Here is a 17,341-nt window from a genome sequence, read left to right as displayed (position 1 = left end):
GTGTCACTGACAGGAGGAGGGAGAGTGTCACTGAGAGGAGAGAGCGTCACTGACAGGAGGAGGGAGAGTGTCACTGACAGGAGGAGGGAGAGTGTCACTGAGAGGAGAGAGCGTCACTGACAGGAGGAGGGAGAGTGTCACTGAGGGGAGAGAGCGTCACTGACAGGAGGAGGGAGAGTGTCACTGAGAGGAGAGAGCGTCACTGACAGGAGGGAGAGTGTCACTGACAGGAGGAGGGAGGGTGTCACTGAGAAGAGAGAACGTCACTGACAGAAGGAGGGAGAGTGTCACTGACAGGAGAGAGCGTCACTGAGAGGAGAGAGCGTCACTGACAGGAGGAGGGAGAGTGTCACTGACAGGAGGAGGGAGGGTGTCACTGAGAGGAGAGAGCGTCACTGAGAGGAGAGAGCGTCACTGAGAGGAGAGCGTCACTGACAGGAGAGAGCGTCACTGACAGGAGAGAGCGTCACTAACAGGAGAGAGCGTCACTGACAGGAGAGAGCGTCACTGACAGGAGGAGGGAGAGTGTCACTGACAGGAGATGGGAGGGTGTCACTAAGAAGAGAGAGCGTCACTGACAGAAGGAGGGATAGTGTCACTGACAGGAGAGTGCATCACTGACAGGAGAGAGCGTCACTGACAGGAGAGAGAGCGTCACTGACAGGAGGAGGGAGAGTGTCACTGAGAGGAGAGAGCGTCACTGACAGGAGAGAGCGTCACTGACAGGAGAGAGCGTCACTGACAGGAGGAGAGAGAGCATCACTGACAGGAGAGAGCGTCACTCAGAGGAGAGAGCGTCACTGACAGGAGGAGGGAGAGTGTCACTGACAGGAGGATGGAGAGTGTCACTGACAGGAGGATGGAGAGTGTCACTGAGAGGAGAGAGCGTCACTGAGAGGAGGAAAGAGAGCACATCATTTAGAGAGGGAGAAAGAGCTTCACTCAGGAGGAGAGCGCGAGTACCCCTGAGAGAGGGAGAGAAAGCGTCACCGAGAAAAGAAGAGAGCGTTGGATTAGCTTTCTGATTTATCTCTTCAAACAGGTATGTTTCGTTGAACTGAATTTCTACCTTCAAGAGAAATTAAAATTGAATGAACTATTGGGTATGTTTCTGTGAGCTGATAGGCAGACCCCTCCCTTAATTGTTATTCAATTGCGTGGGATCAGTGTACTTAAAACAGAATATCTTGGCTGTGAAGCCATATGGCTGGGTCCCGTCATACTGTAAGTGGAACATCAAAAGTGTCTGGCAGAGTTCATTTTGGAGGTGAAGATTCGAGGAAGATCGGACTCTGCACAACAACTTTGCAACAGTGAGAACTTAACTTTCGATACGCTGTGATTCTCTGTACTCTTTCTATCCCCCATTACCTGGGAAGCCTCTCCTCGTGCATCTTACTATGCCCTCCCAATTGCTTTTTCTGTTTACTGTTTCCTCACTCCGTAGTGAATGTCTCTGTTCTCTCCAACTTCCCCACTCCCCACTCCACCATTATTTATACACCTCTCTCCCAACAACTTATTTACCCCTCAATAAAAAGCACCCCCACAAATCCTCTATTCACACCCGTTATCTACTCCTTCCTGCTGCTGGGGATCCCCCCTAGTCCTGAACCCAGACAGACACACCTGATTTCACCCATGCCTCCCTGCCATCTCTTCCCCTGTAAATGGTGTTAACCCTCTCATTTTAATACTGACTAACCTTAAAACTCACCCCACAAAGCCACCCAACAGCCTGCCCTCATGGCTATTGTCCCACACTCAGTCACTCCTACCACACATTGTGGCCAAGCACTGCCATCTACAGCACTTATTCCCTCACCTACTGTCTCTGTAAGTTTCCCATCAAACCTCTTAGAGTGTAAGCTCTTCAGGGCAGGGATTTCCTTTCCTATTGTCTAACTTTGCTGCACTTATTGTATTATTAGAATTCCCTGTACTATATTCTTTGTGAAGCGCTGAGTACACTTTTGGCGCTATATATAAATAAAGACATACAATACAATACAGTAACTCATGAACTCAGTAACTTAATATTAACCTCATCCCTGACCTCTGTCCGTCCTGTGACAGCACCTCTGTTCCCCACCCTATCCCCCCCACCCTGTGACAGCACCTCTGTTCCCCACCCTATCCCCCCCACCCTGTGACAGCACCTCTGTTCCCCACCCTATCCCCCCCACCCTGTGACAGCACCTCTGTTCCCCACCCTATCCCCCCCACCCTGTGACAGCACCTCTGTTCCCCACCCTATCCCCCCCACCCTGTGACAGCACCTCTGTTCCCCACCCTATCCCCCCCACCCTGTGACAGCACCTCTGCTCCCCACCCTATCCCCCCCACCCTGTGACAGCACCTCTGTTCCCCACCCTATCCCCCCCACCCTGTGACAGCACCTCTGTTCCCCGCCCTATCCCCCCCACCCTGTGACAGCACCTCTGTTCCCCACCCTATCCCCCCCACCCTGTGACAGCACCTCTGTTCCCCGCCCTATCCCCCCCACCCTGTGACAGCACCTCTGTTCCCCACCCTATCCCCCCCACCCTGTGACAGCACCTCTGTTCCCCGCCCTATCCCCCCCACCCTGTGACAGCACCTCTGTTCCCCGCCCAATCCCCCCCACCCTGTGACAGCACCTCTGTTCCCCACCCTATCCCCCCCACCCTGTGACAGCACCTCTGTTCCCCACCCTATCCCCCCCACCCTGTGACACCACCTCTGTTCCCCACCCTATCCCCCCCACCCTGTGACACCACCTCTGTTCCCCACCCTATCCCCCCCACCCTATCCCCCCACCCTGTGACAGCACCTCTGTTCCCCACCCTATCCTCCCACCCTGTGACAGCACCTCTGCTCCCCACCCTATCCCCCCACCCTGTGACAGCACCTCTGCTCCCCACCCTATCCCCCCCACCCCGTGACAGCACCTCTGCTCCCCACCCTATCCCCCCCACCCTGTGACAGCACCTCTGTTCCCCACCCTATCCCCCCCCACCCTGTGACAGCACCTCTGCTCCCCACCCTATCCCCCCCACCCTATCCCCCCACCCTATCCCCCCCACCCTATCCCCCCACCCTATCCCCCCCACCCTGTGACAGCACCTCTGCTCCCCACCCTATCCCCCCACCCTGTGACAGCACCTCTGCTCCCCACCCTATCCCCCCCACCCTATCCCCCCACCCTATCCCCCCACCCTGTGACAGCACCTCTGTTCCCCACCCTATCCCCCCACCCTGTGACAGCACCTCTGTTCCCCACCCTATCCCCCCCACCCTGTGAGAGCACCTCTGTTCCCCACCCTATCCCCCCCACCCTGTGACAGCACCTCTGTTCCCCACCCTATCCCCCCCACCCTGTGACAGCACCTCTGTTCCCCACCCTATCCCCCCCACCCTGTGACAGCACCTCTGTTCCCCACCCTATCCCCCCCACCCTATCCCCCCACCCTGTGACAGCACCTCTGCTCCCCACCCTATCCCCCCCACCCTATCCCCCCCACCCTGTGACAGCACCTGTTCCCCACCCTATCCCCCCCCCCCCTGTGACAGCACCTCTGTTCCCCACCCTATCCCCCCCACCCTGTGACAGCACCTCTGTTCCCCACCCTATCCCCCCCACCCTTTGACAGCACCTCTGTTCCCCACCCTATCCCCCCCACCCTGTGACAGCACCTCTGTTCCCCACCCTATCCCCCCCACCCTTTGACAGCACCTCTGTTCCCCACCCTATCCCCCCCACCCTGTGACAGCACCTCTGCTCCCCACCCTATCCCCCCCACCCTATCCCCCCCACCCTGTGACAGCACCTGTTCCCCACCCTATCCCCCCCCCCCCTGTGACAGCACCTCTGTTCCCCACCCTATCCCCCCCACCGCGTGACAGCACCTCTGTTCCCCACCCTATCCCCCCCACCCTATCCCCCCCACCCTGTGACAGCACCTCTGTTCCCCACCCTATCCCCCCCACCCTGTGACAGCACCTCTGTTCCCCACCCTATCCCCCCCACCCTGTGACAGCACCTCTGTTCCCCACCCTATCCCCCCACCCTGTGACAGCACCTCTGTTCCCCATCCTATCCCCCCCCACCCTTTGACAGCACCTCTGTTCCCCACCCTATCCCCCCCACCCTGTGACAGCACCTCTGTTCCCCACCCTATCCCCCCCACCCTGTGACAGCACCTCTGTTCCCCACCCTATCCCCCCCACCCTGTGACAGCACCTCTGTTCCCCGCCCTATCCCCCCCACCCTGTGACAGCACCTCTGCTCCCGACCCTGTAGCTTTGCTATGAGATGCGTTACCTTCAGTCCCTTGGCTCTGTTAATGGCTCTCAGTGGACGTAGCACCCTCAGCACACGCAGGATCTTTACCACGGAGATAGCGCTGGAGCTACGGGATTAACAGGCACAAGGTGAGACCCCCAACAGAACGGCTAGGCCAGTAGGGCCAGGCCAGTTGGGCCAAGCCAGTAGGACCAGGCCAGTAAGACCAGGCCAGTAGGAACAGGCCAGTAGGACCAGGCCAGTAGGACCAGGACAGTAAGACCAGGCCAGTAGGACCAGGCCAGTAAGACCAGGCCAGTAAGACAAGGCCAGTAAGACCAGGGCAGTAGGACCAGGCCAGTAGGACCAGGCCAGTAGTACCAGGCCAGTAAGACCAGGCCAGTAGGACCAGGCCAGTAGGACCAGGCCAATAGTACCAGGCCAGTAAGACCAGGCCAGTAGGACCAGGCCAGTAGGACCAGGCCAGTAGATCCACCTTGCATCAATGTATCAACTGTACTAACGTTACTGCATATTGATAGATAGGTGCAGTGTGAAAATACAGCGGTTATGTTCCAAAATTGCACCGATACATAGATCCCCCGAAATCTCGCCTCCTCAAGGTAGGTACATTTGGGCTTTTGCTGGAGAGGAGAGAGAGTTTGACCCTTTCCAGAGTGGCCCGAGGATGGGAAGAGGGCTCCTGACTTACTGAATGCCAAAGGAGATGAGAGACACGCTGACCACGAGCAGGTCCAAGAGGTTGAACCAGTTCCTGCAGAAAGAGCCCTTGTGTAAGAATGCCCCGTACGCCATCATCTAGGGGGAGCAAGGAGAGGATGAGGGGTGGAGAGAGAGAGAGGAGAGAGAGAGCTACAGCGAGAGCTACAGCTACAGGGAGATAAAAAGGAGAAGGTGGGTGGGGAGCCTTTGTAGAATGAGAAGAGATCGGAGGGAGGGGGAATAGAAGGAGGATGAGGAGAGAGATATTAGGCAAGTAGGCAAAGGTCAGAAAAGAGCAGAGTTTAAGACATCGTCCTGAAGACACATTATTATGACAATTTCACTTGAATAACCTGTCAATTGTCTTCTGGTCCATTTTGTGTTTGTGTGTGTCTATATATATATACACACACACACACACACACACACACACACACACACACACACACACACTAGGGCTCAGCCCATGCGCATTTCGGACACCAACGCCACCCTCCGCAAAATAATGACGGGTTTGATTTTTGTCCCCCCACTTTCTCTCTCTCCCCACTCCTTTCCGTCCTTCTCTTTCCCCCACCTCTCCCTCGCTTCTCTTTCCCCCACTCCTCTCCCTCGTTTCTCTCTCCCCCACATCTCCCTCGCTTCTCTTTCCCCTACCTCTCTCTCGCTTCTTTCCCCCACTCCTCGCCCTCACTTCTCTTTCCCCTACCTCTCCCTCGCTTCTTTCCCCCACTCCTCTCCCTCACTTCTCTTTCCCCCACTCCTCTCCCTCGTTTCTCTTTCCCCCACTCCTCTCCATCGCTTCTTTTCCCCCCACCTCTCCCCCCCTTCCCTCTTAATACCTTATGATGCCCCCAATTCTTTCCGCCTCTCCCTCTCCAGCATTCTTACTTTCTCCTCACTTGCCACCTGACACTTTATTTCTTCGTCTGCTTTCAGTCTGAACGTTATAGCTATCTGACTCTCCATATCTGCCACCAGGCTATGTGCATTAGAGCTAGTCTCACAGAAGGGCGGACAAAACTTTTTTTTATAATATAGAAAGGTGTGTGTGTGTATATATATATATATATATATATATACACACCCTTATTTCTTTCTGCCATGCACGCTGTCCTTTGCGGGAGAGAGAGCTAACCTTTCAGTATAACAAAGGAGGGTCAGATACAGTGAGGAAGGAGATACACAGGGGGAAGGCGTACACTCCGTACAGGAACGGTGCAAGGACACTAACTGGAGGGGGACATCGAGGAGGAGAGGACTAAGCACGGGGTCTTGTCACCTTCAGTAAGATCTCCACAGTGAAGATGGAGGTAAAAGCATAGTCAAAATATCCGAGGATCTGCAAAAACAAGTAACACAGGCATGTGGCAGCCGGGTGCGCAGGTGTCAGTGTCACCCTGCTTCAGGTGTCAGTGTCACCCTGCCTCAGGTGTCAGTGTCACCCTGCCTCAGGTGTCAGTGTCACTCTGCCTCAGGTGTCAGTGTCACCCTGCCTCAGGTGTCAGTGTCACCCTGCCTCAGGTGTCACACTGCCTCAGGTGCCAGTGTCACCCTGCCTCAGGTGTCAGTGTCACCCTGCCTCAGGTGTTAGTGTCACCCCTGCCTCAGGTGTCAGTGACAGCCTGCCTCAGGTGTCAGTGACACCCTGCCTCAGGTGTCAGTGACACCCTGCCTCAGGTGTCACACTGCCTCAGGTGTCAGTGTCACCCCCGCCTCAGGTGTCACCCTGCCTCAGGTGTCAGTGTCACCCTGCCTCAGGTGTCACACTGCCTCAGGTGTCAGTGTCACCCTGCCTCAGGTGTCACACTGCCTCAGGTGTCAGTGTCACCCTGCCTCAGGTGTCACACTGCCTCAGGTGTCAGTATCACCCTGCCTCAGGTGTCACCTTGCCTCAGGTGTCAGTGTCACCCTGCCTCAGGTGTCAGTGTCACTCTGCCTCAGGTGTCACCCTGCCTCAGGTGTCAGTGTCACCCTGCCTCAGGTGTCAGTGTCACCCTGCCTCAGGTGTCAGTGTCACTCTGCCTCAGGTGTCACCCTGCCTCAGGTGTCAGTGTCACCCTGCCTCAGGTGTCAGTGTCACCCTGCCTCAGGTGTCAGTGTCACCCTGCCTCAGGTGTCAGTGTCACCCTGCCTCAGGTGTCAGTGACACCCTGCCTCAGGTGTCACACTGCCTCAGGTGTCAGTGTCACCCTGCCTCAGGTGTCACCCTGCCTCAGGGGTCAGTGTCACCCTGCCTCAGGTGTCAGTGTCACCCTGCCTCAGGTGTCAGTGTAACCCTGCCTCAGGTGTCAGTGTCACCCTGCCTCAGGTGTCACCCTGCCTCAGGTGTCACACTGCCTCAGGTGTCAGTGTCACCCTGCCTCAGGTGTCACCCTGCCTCAGGGGTCAGTGTCACCCTGCCTCAGGTGTCAGTGTCACCCTGCCTCAGGTGTCAGTGTCACCCTGCCTCAGATGTTAATGTCACCCTGCCTCAGGTGTTAGTGTCACCCTGCCTCAGGTGTCACCCTGACTCAGGTGTCACCCTGCCTCAGGTGTCACCCTGCCTCAGGTGTCAGTGTCACCCTGCCTCAGGTGTCACCCTGCCTCAGGTGTCAGTGTCACCCTGCCTCAGGTGTCACACTGCCTCAGGTGTCAGTGTCACCCTGCCTCAGGTGTCACACTGCCTCAAGTGTCCGTGTCACATTGTCTCAGGTGTCCGTGTCACACTGTCTCAGGTGTCCGTGTCACACTATCTCAGGTGTCACACTGTCTCAGGTGTCCGTGTCACACTGTCTCAGGTGTCCGTGTCACACTGTCTCAGGTGTCCGTGTCACACTATCTCAGGTGTCACACTGTCTCAGGTGTCCGTGTCACACTGTCTCAGGTGTCCGTGTCACACTATCTCAGGTGTCACACTGTCTCAGGTGTCCGTGTCACACTGTCTCAGGTGTCCGTGTCACACTGTCTCAGGTGTCCGCGTCACACTGTCTCAGGTGTCCGTGTCACACTGTCTCAGGTGTCCGCGTCACACTGTCTCAGGTGTCCGTGTCACACTGTCTCAGGTGTCCGTGTCACACTGTCTCAGGTGTCCGTGTCACACTGTCTCAGGTGTCCGTGTCACACTGTCTCAGGTGTCCGTGTCACACTTTCTCAGGTGTCCGTGTCACACTGTCTCAGGTGTCCGTGTCACACTGTCTCAGGTGTCCGTGTCACACTGTCTCAGGTGTCCGTGTCACACTGTCTCAGGTGTCCGTGTCACACTGTCTCAGGTGTCCGTGTCACACTGTCTCAGGTGTCCGTGTCACACTGTCTCAGGTGTCCGTGTCACACTTTCTCAGGTGTCCGTGTCACACTGTCTCAGGTGTCCGTGTCACACTGTCTCAGGTGTCAGTGTCACACTGTCTCAGGTGTCAGTGTCACACTGTCTCAGGTGTCAGTGTCACACTGTCTCAGGTGTCCGTGTCACACTGTCTCAGGTGTCCGTGTCACACTGTCTCAGGTGTCCGTGTCACACTGTCTCAGGTGTCCGTGTCACACTGTATCAGGTGTCCGTGTCACACTGTATCAGGTGTCCGTGTCACACTGTATCAGGTGTCCGTGTCACACTGTCTCAGGTGTCCGTGTCACACTGTCTCAGGTGTCCGTGTCACACTGTCTCAGGTGTCCGTGTCACACTGTATCAGGTGTCCGTGTCACACTGTCTCAGGTGTCCGTGTCACACTGTCTCAGGTGTCCGTGTCACACTGTCTCAGGTGTCCGTGTCACACTGTCTCAGGTGTCCGTGTCACACTGTCTCAGGTGTCAGTGTCACACTGTCTCAGGTGTCAGTGTCACACTGTCTCAGGTGTCCGTGTCACACTGTCTCAGGTGTCCGTGTCACACTGTCTCAGGTGTCCGTGTCACACTGTCTCAGGTGTCCGTGTCACACTGTATCAGGTGTCACACTGTCTCATGTGTCCGTGTCACACTGTCTCAGGTGTCCGTGTCACACTATCTCAGGTGTCCGTGTCACACTGTCTCAGGTGTCCGTGTCACACTGTCTCAGGTGTCCGTGTCACACTGTCTCAGGTGTCCGTGTCACACTGTATCAGGTGTCCGTGTCACACTGTCTCAGGTGTCCGTGTCACACTGTCTCAGGTGTCCGTGTCACACTGTATCAGGTGTCCGTGTCACACTGTCTCAGGTGTCCGTGTCACACTGTCTCAGGTGTCAGTGTCACACTGTCTCAGGTGTCCGTGTCACACTGTCTCAGGTGTCCGTGTCACACTGTCTCAGGTGTCCGTGTCACACTGTATCAGGTGTCCGTGTCACACTGTATCAGGTGTCCGTGTCACACTGTATCAGGTGTCCGTGTCACACTATCTCAGGTGTCACACTGTCTCATGTGTCCGTGTCACACTGTCTCAGGTGTCCGTGTCACACTATCTCAGGTGTCCGTGTCACACTGTCTCAGGTGTCCGTGTCACACTGTCTCAGGTGTCCGTGTCACACTGTCTCAGGTGTCCGTGTCACACTGTATCAGGTGTCCGTGTCACCCTGTCTCAGGTGTCACCCTGTCTCAGGTGTCCGTGTCACACTGTCCGTGTCACACTGTCTCAAGTGTCCGTGTCACACTGTCTCAGGTGTCCGTGTCACACTGTCTCAGGTGTCAGTGACCATCACATCCCAGGTGACACTGTGTGTGAATGTGTGAGGTTAATAACACTGTGTCCTACAACATGGGCTGGTAGACTTGCGAGTCTGAGTGAGCACTCACATGGTTACGGAAGGAGTGTGCGCGGATAGGGTCCTCAGCTGCCAGGGAGATGCTGCTGAGGATGATGAAGATCAAGATGAGGTTGGTGAAAATGTGATGGTGAATTAGATGGTGGCACTGAACACGGAGCCTGCAGAGAGAGAGAGAGAGGCGTGAGAGAGAGAGAGGCGTGAGAGAGAGAGGCGTGAGAGAGAGAGGCGTGAGAGAGAGAGGCGTGAGAGAGAGAGGCGTGAGAGAGCGGCGTGAGAGAGAGAGAGGCGTGAGAGAGAGAGAGAGGCGTGAGAGAGAGAGAGAGGCGTGAGAGAGAGAGGCGTGTGAGAGAGAGAGGCGTGTGAGAGCGGCGTGAGAGAGAGAGAGGCATGAGAGAGAGAGAGAGGCGTGAGAGAGAGAGAGAGGCGTGAGAGAGAGAGGCGTGTGAGAGAGAGAGGCGTGTGAGAGAGAGAGAGGCGTGAGAGAGAGAGAGGCGTGAGAGAGAGAGGCGTGAGAGAGAGAGAGGCGTGAGAGAGAGAGGCGTGAGAGAGAGAGAGAGGCGTGAGAGAGAGAGAGAGAGGCGTGAGAGAGAGAGAGGCGTGAGAGAGAGAGAGGGGCGTGAGAGAGAGAGACGTGAGAGAGAGAGAGAGAGGCGTGAGAGAGAGAGGCGTGAGAGAGAGAGAGGCATGAGAGAGAGAGAGAGAGAGAGAGAGAGAGGCGTGAGAGAGAGAGGCGTGAGAGAGAGAGAGGCGTGAGAGAGAGAGAGGCGTGAGAGAGAGAAGAGGCGTGAGAGAGAGAGAGAGGCGTGAGAGAGAGAGAGGCGTGAGAGAGAGAGGCGTGTGAGAGCGGCGTGAGAGAGAGAGAGGCGTGAGAGAGAGAGAGAGGCGTGAGAGAGAGAGAGAGGCGTGAGAGAGAGAGGCGTGTGAGAGAGAGGCGTGTGAGAGAGAGAGAGGCGTGAGAGAGAGAGAGGCGTGAGAGAGAGAGGCGGAGAGAGAGAGGCGTGAGAGAGAGAGGCGTGAGAGAGAGAGGCGTGAGAGAGCGGCGTGAGAGAGAGAGAGGCGTGAGAGAGAGAGAGAGGCGTGAGAGAGAGAGGCGTGTGAGAGAGAGAGGCGTGTGAGAGAGAGAGAGGCGTGAGAGAGAGAGGCGTGTGAGAGAGAGAGGCGTGTGAGAGAGAGAGAGGCGTGAGAGAGAGAGAGGCGCGAGAGAGAGAGAGGGGCGTGAGAGAGAGAGACGTGAGAGAGAGAGAGAGAGGCGTGAGAGAGAGAGAGGCGTGAGAGAGAGAGGCGTGAGAGAGAGAGGCGTGAGAGAGAGAGGCGTGAGAGAGAGAGGCGTGAGAGAGCGGCGTGAGAGAGAGAGAGGCGTGAGAGAGAGAGGCGTGAGAGAGAGAGAGGCGTGAGAGAGAGAGGCGTGTGAGAGAGAGAGGCGTGTGAGAGAGAGAGAGGCGTGAGAGAGAGAGAGGCGTGAGAGAGAGAGGCGTGAGAGAGAGAGAGGCGTGAGAGAGAGAGGCGGAGAGAGAGAGGCGTGAGAGAGAGAGAGGCGTGAGAGAGAGAGAGGGGCGTGAGAGAGAGAGACGTGAGAGAGAGAGAGAGAGGCGTGAGAGAGAGAGGCGTGAGAGAGAGAGAGGCATGAGAGAGAGAGAGAGAGAGAGAGAGAGAGAGAGAGAGGCGTGAGAGAGAGAGGCGTGAGAGAGAGAGAGGCGTGAGAGAGAGAGAGGCGTGAGAGAGAGAGAGGCGTGAGAGAGAGAGAGAGGCGTGAGAGAGAGAGAGGCGTGAGAGAGAGAGGCGTGTGAGAGAGAGAGAAGGCGTGAGAGAGAGAGAGGCGTGAGAGAGGCGTGAGAGAGAGAGAGGCGTGAGAGAGAGAGAGGCGTGAGAGAGAGAGAGAGGCGTGAAAGAGAGAGAGAGAGAGGCGTGAGAGAGAGAGAGGCGTGAGAGAGAGAGAGGGGCGTGAGAGAGAGAGACGTGAGAGAGAGAGAGAGAGGCGTGAGAGAGAGAGAGAGGCGTGAGAGGAGAGAGGCATGAGAGAGAGAGAGAGAGAGAGGCGTGAGAGAGAGAGAGGCGTGAGAGAGAGAGAGGCGTGAGAGAGAGAGGCGTGAGAGAGAGAGAGAGAGAGAGAGAAGCGTGAGAGAGAGAGAGAGAGAGGCGTGAGAGAGAGACGTGAGAGAGAGACGTGAGAGAGAGGCGTGAGAGAGAGAGAGGCGTGAGAGAGAGAGAGGTGTGAGAGAGAGAGAGAGGCGTGAGAGAGAGAGGCGTGAGAGAGAGGCGTGAGAGAGAGGCGTGAGAGAGAGGCGTGAGAGAGAGGCGTGAGAGAGAGGCGTGAGAGAGAGGCGTGAGAGAGAGAGAGGCAGGAGGGAGAGAGAGAGAGACGTGAGAGAGAGAGAGAGGCATGAGAGAGAGAGAGGCGTGAGAGAGAGAGGCGTGAGAGAGAGAGAGGCGTGAGAGAGAGAGAGGCGTGAGAGAGAGAGAGGCGTGAGAGGAGAGAGGCATGAGAGAGAGAGGGATGTGAGAGAAAGAGGCGTGAGAGAGAGAGAGAGGCGTGAGAGAGAGAGAGAGAGAGAGGCATGAGAGAGAGAGAGAGAGGCGTGAGAGGAGAGAGGCATGAGAGAGAGAGGGATGTGAGAGAGGGATGTGAGAGAGAGAGGCATGAGAGAGAGAGGCGTGAGAGAGAGAGGCGTGAGGGAGAGAGGCGTGAGAGAGAGGCGTGCGAGAGAGGTGTGAGAGAGGCGTGAAAGAGAGAGAGGCGTGAGAGAGAGAGAGGCGTGAGAGAGAGGCGTGAGAGAGAGAGAGAGAGGCGTGAGAGAGAGAGGCGTGAGAGAGAGGCGTGAGAGAGAGGCGTGAGAGAGAGAGAGAGGCATGATAGAGAGGCGTGAGAGAGAGAGAGGCGGGAGGGAGAGAGAGAGAGACGTGAGAGAGAGAGAGAGAGGCATGAGAGAGAGAGAGGCGTGAGAGAGAGAGGCGTGAGAGAGAGGCGTGAGAGGAGAGAGGCATGAGAGAGAGAGGGATGTGAGAGAGAGAGAGGCGTGAGAGAGAAAGGCGTGAGAGAGAGAGAGAGAGAGGCATGAGAGAGAGAGAGAGAGGCGTGAGAGGAGAGAGGCATGAGAGAGAGAGGGATGTGAGAGAGGGATGTGAGAGAGAGAGGCGTGAGAGAGAGAGGCGTGAGAGAGAGAGGCGTGAGAGAGAGAGACGTGAGGGAGAGAGGCGTGAGAGAGAGAGAGGCGTGCGAGAGAGGTGTGAGAGAGGCGTGAGGGAGAGAGGCGAGAGAGAGCGGCGTGAGAGATGCGTGAGGGAGAAAGGGAGACGTGAGAGATAGAGGGAGACGTGAGAGGGAGACATGAGAGAGAGAGGCGTGAGGGAGACGTGAGAGGGAGACATGAGAGAGAGAGGCGTGAGGGAGACGTGAGAGGGAGACATGAGAGAGAGAGGCGTGAGGGAGACGTGAGAGGGAGACATGAGAAAGAGAGGCGTGAGGGAGACGTGAGAGAGAGGGAGAAGTCAGATTGGGAAACATAAGAAAGAGACTACAAAGACAGAAAGGCGTGACAGCCGGCAGTGTTTCTCACGGGTTGGTGTTACTGAGGATGAAGAAGGAGCTGCCCTCTGGTATCGGGAGAACCTTCTCCTTGGGAGCAAACTCTGCAAGTTTATCCAGGTGAGAGTCCGGGAGACTGCTCTCCTCATCCTCCTCATCTTCAGCTGTGAGAGAGAGATCTGTGTAACCCCTTCCCTGCCAGAGCGTCGCTGCGTAACCCCTTCCCTGCCAGAGCGTCGCTGTGTAACCCCTTCCCTGCCAGAGCGTCGCTGTGTATCCCCTTCCCTGCCAGAGCATCGCTGTGTAACCCCTTCCCTGCCAGAGCATCGCTGTGTAACCCCTTCCCTGCCAGAGCATCGCTGTGTAACCCCTTCCCTGCCAGAGCGTCGCTGTGTAACCCCTTCCCTGCCAGAGCATCGCTGTGTAACCCCTTCCCTGCCAGAGCGTCGCTGTGTAACCCCTTCCCTGCCAGAGCGTCGCTGTGTAACCCCTTCCCCGCCAGAGCGTCGCTGTGTAACCCCTTCTCTGCCAGAGCATCGCTGTGTAACCCCTTCCCTGCCATACTTACATGCTTCACTGCCATCCTCTCCCTCCTCCTCCTCCTCACATGGGACCTGCAGACAGTAGGAGGAGGCTCACGTAACTGTGCAATATTACTATTTATCAGACATATCTGCTGCACACGCCTGGGAATTCCCCCAATAACAGTGTGACTGGCCCCTCAGCCAGTGACACCGCGGGGGGCAGGAAGAGTGTTTGGGACAAATGGACACAACTTGTAACAGGGCTCCGATAATGGGCCATGTTTACTAAGGCATCTTCTAGCCCATTCAGGTCAATGGGATGCCAGTGTCCTCCAGCGCTGAAAGGCGCCTCATGGCAGCGCACTGCTGAGTAGATATGGGCCTTTGTCACTTAAGCATTCCTGAGTTATCCATATCTTCCCGTATACACAGACTCCGTGTGTCCAGCCCTCGGACACGCAGATGTAGCCGGCATTATTGCGCCCGCCCGCCGGTCGTGTTGTGGTGTGATTCTGCGTTATCAGCGCCGGGCGAGAACCTTTGCACCTATTCTGAAAACATACGCGGGGCGCAGCGCGTTACCTTCACGGAGTTCTCGTCTGCCTTCTGCGCGCCCCTGCAGGGAACACAAGCACAACGGAACGTTTATATACAGTATCCCGTCCCTATACTATATACTGACTCATTCATATCCAGTCCCTATACTATATACTGACTCATTAATATCCTGTCCCTATACTATATACTGACTCATTCATATCCAGTCCCAATACTATATACTGACTCATTAATATCCTGTCCCTATACTATATACTGACTCATTCATATCCAGTCCCTATACTATATACTGACTCAATAATATCCAGTCCCAATACTATATACTGACTCATTAATATCCTGTCCCTATACTATATACTGACTCATTCATATCCTGCCCCTATACTATATACTGACTCATTAATATCCTGTCCCTATACTATATACCGACTCATTCATATCCAGTCCCAATACTATATACTGACTCATTAATATCCTGCCCTATACTATATACCGACTCATTCATATCCAGTCCCTAAACTATATACCGACTCATTAATATCCTGTCCCTATACTATATACCGACTCAATAATTTCCAGTGACAGTATTATATACTGACTCATTAATATCCTGTCCCTATACTATATACCGACTCATTCATATCCTGCCCCTATACTATATACTGACTCATTAATATCCTGTCCCTTTACTATATACTGACTCATTCATATCCAGTCCCTTTACTATATACTGACTCATTAATATCCTGTCCCTATACTATATACTGACTCATTAATATCCAGTCCCTATACTATATACTGACTCAATAATATCATGTCCCTATACTATATACTGACTCATTCATATCCAGTCCCTATACTATATACTGACTCATTCATATCCAGTCCCTATACTATATACTGACTCATTCATATCCAGTCCCTATACTATATACTGACTCATTCATATCCAGTCCCTATACTATATACTGACTCATTCATATCCAGTCCCTATACTATATACTGACTCATTCATATCCAGTCCCTATACTATATACTGACTCAATAATATCCAGTCCCTATACTATATACTAACTCATTCATATCCAGTCCCTATACTATATACTGACTCATTAATATCCTGTCCCTATACTATATACTGACTCATTCATATCCAGTCCCTTTACTATATACTGACTCATTCATATCCTGCCCCTATACTATATACTGACTCATTCATATCCAGTCCCTATACTATATACTGACTCAATAATATCCAGTCCCTATACTATATACTGACTCATTCATATCCTGCCCCTATACTATATACTGACTCATTCAGATCCAGTCCCATTATTATATACTGACTCATTCATATCCTGCCCCTATACTATATACCGACTCAATAATATCCAGTCCCTATACTATATACTGACTCATTAATATCATGTCCCTTTACTATATACTGACTCATTCATATCCTGCCCCTATACTATATACTGACTCATTAATATCCTGTCCCTTTACTATATACTGACTCATTCATATCCAGTCCCTATACTATATACTGACTCATTAATATCCTGTCCCTATACTATATACTGACTCATTAATATCATGTCCCTATACTATATACTGACTCATTCATATCCAGTCCCTATACTATATACTGACTCATTCATATCCAGTCCTTATACTTTATACCGGCTGATTAATATCCAGTCCCTATACTATATACTGACTCATTCATATCCAGTCCCTATACTATATACTGACGCATTCATATCCAGTCCCTATACGATATACTGACTCATTCATATCCAGTCCCTATACTATATACTGACTCATTCATATCCAGTCCCTATACTATATACTGACTCATTCATATCCAGTCCCTATACTATATACTGACTCATTCATATCCAGTCCCTATACTATATACTGACTCAATAATATCCAGTCCCTATACTATATACTGACTCAATAATATCCAGTCCCTATACTATATACTGACTCATTCATATCCAGTCCCTATACTATATACTGACTCAATAATATCCAGTCCCTATACTATATACTGACTCATTCATATCCAGTCCCTATACTATATACTGACTCATTCATATCCAGTCCCTACACTATATACTGACTCATTCATATCCAGTCCCTACACTATATACCGACTCATTCATATCCAGTCCCTATACTATATACTGACTCATTCATATCCTGTCCCTATACTATATACTGACTCAATAATATCCAGTCCCTATACTATATACTGACTCATTCATATCCAGTCCCTACACTATATACTGACTCATTCATATCCTGTCCCTATACTATATACTGACTCAATAATATCCAGACCCTATACTATATACTGACTCATTCATATCCAGTCCCTACACTATATACCGACTCATTCATATCCAGTCCCTATACTATATACTGACTCATTCATATCCCTGTTAGTACCTCCCCAGCTACCAGGACATGTTGGCATATCCCTGTATTAGAGGACAGGTTCTCTCTCTCTCCCTGTATTAGAGGACAGGTTCTCTCTCTCTCCCTGTATTAGAGGACAGGTTCTCTCTCTCTCCCTGTATTAGAGGACAGGTTCTCTCTCTCTCCCTGTATTAGAGGACAGGTTCTCTCTCTCTCCCTGTATTAGAGGACAGGTTCTCTCTCTCTCCCTGTATTAGAGGACAGGTTCTCTCTCTCCCTGTATTAGAGGACAGGCTCTCTCTCTCCCTGTATTAGAGGACAGGCTCTCTCTCTCCCTGTATTAGAGGACATGTTCTCTCTCTCCCTGTATTAAAGGACAGGCTCTCTCTCTCTCCCTGTATTAGAGGACAGGTTCTCTCTCTCCCTGTATTAGAGGACAGGCTCTCTCTCTCCCTCCCTGTATTAGAAGATAGGTTCTCTCTCCCTGTATTAGAGGACAGGCTCTCTCTCTCCCTGTATTAGAGGACAGGTTCGCTCTCTCTCTCCCTGTATTAGAAGATAGGTTATTTCTCCCTGTATTAAAGGACAGGCTCTCTCTCTCTCCCTGTATTA

At 53.4% G+C, this 17,341-nt stretch overlaps 1 protein-coding gene across 2 annotated transcripts in view; it reads right to left on the bottom strand.

The window, feature by feature from the left end:
* LOC142476220 (voltage-dependent L-type calcium channel subunit alpha-1F-like) overlaps positions 1-17,341 on the bottom strand; it is a 61,614-nt gene that overhangs the window by 23,862 nt on the left and 20,411 nt on the right. For both annotated transcript variants that reach the window (XR_012791444.1, XM_075581712.1), the window contains exons 18-24: positions 14,327-14,360; positions 13,789-13,834; positions 13,252-13,384; positions 9,726-9,855; positions 6,270-6,329; positions 4,977-5,083; positions 4,304-4,391 (exon numbers count right to left, since the gene is read on the bottom strand). Coding sequence is in view for 1 of the 2 variants with exons in the window: in XM_075581712.1 (XP_075437827.1) it covers positions 4,304-4,391; positions 4,977-5,083; positions 6,270-6,329; positions 9,726-9,855; positions 13,252-13,384; positions 13,789-13,834; positions 14,327-14,360 (598 nt within the window). In the remaining variant the exon portion in view is untranslated. The remainder of the gene's footprint in view (positions 1-4,303; positions 4,392-4,976; positions 5,084-6,269; positions 6,330-9,725; positions 9,856-13,251; positions 13,385-13,788; positions 13,835-14,326; positions 14,361-17,341) is intronic.

Source organism: Ascaphus truei, unplaced genomic scaffold, assembly GCF_040206685.1.
Source record: "Ascaphus truei isolate aAscTru1 unplaced genomic scaffold, aAscTru1.hap1 HAP1_SCAFFOLD_1507, whole genome shotgun sequence".
Lineage (NCBI taxonomy): Eukaryota > Metazoa > Chordata > Amphibia > Anura > Ascaphidae > Ascaphus > Ascaphus truei.
The sequence above is the reverse complement of the archived record's forward strand: the minus strand, read 5'-3'. Positions and strand labels throughout refer to the sequence as shown.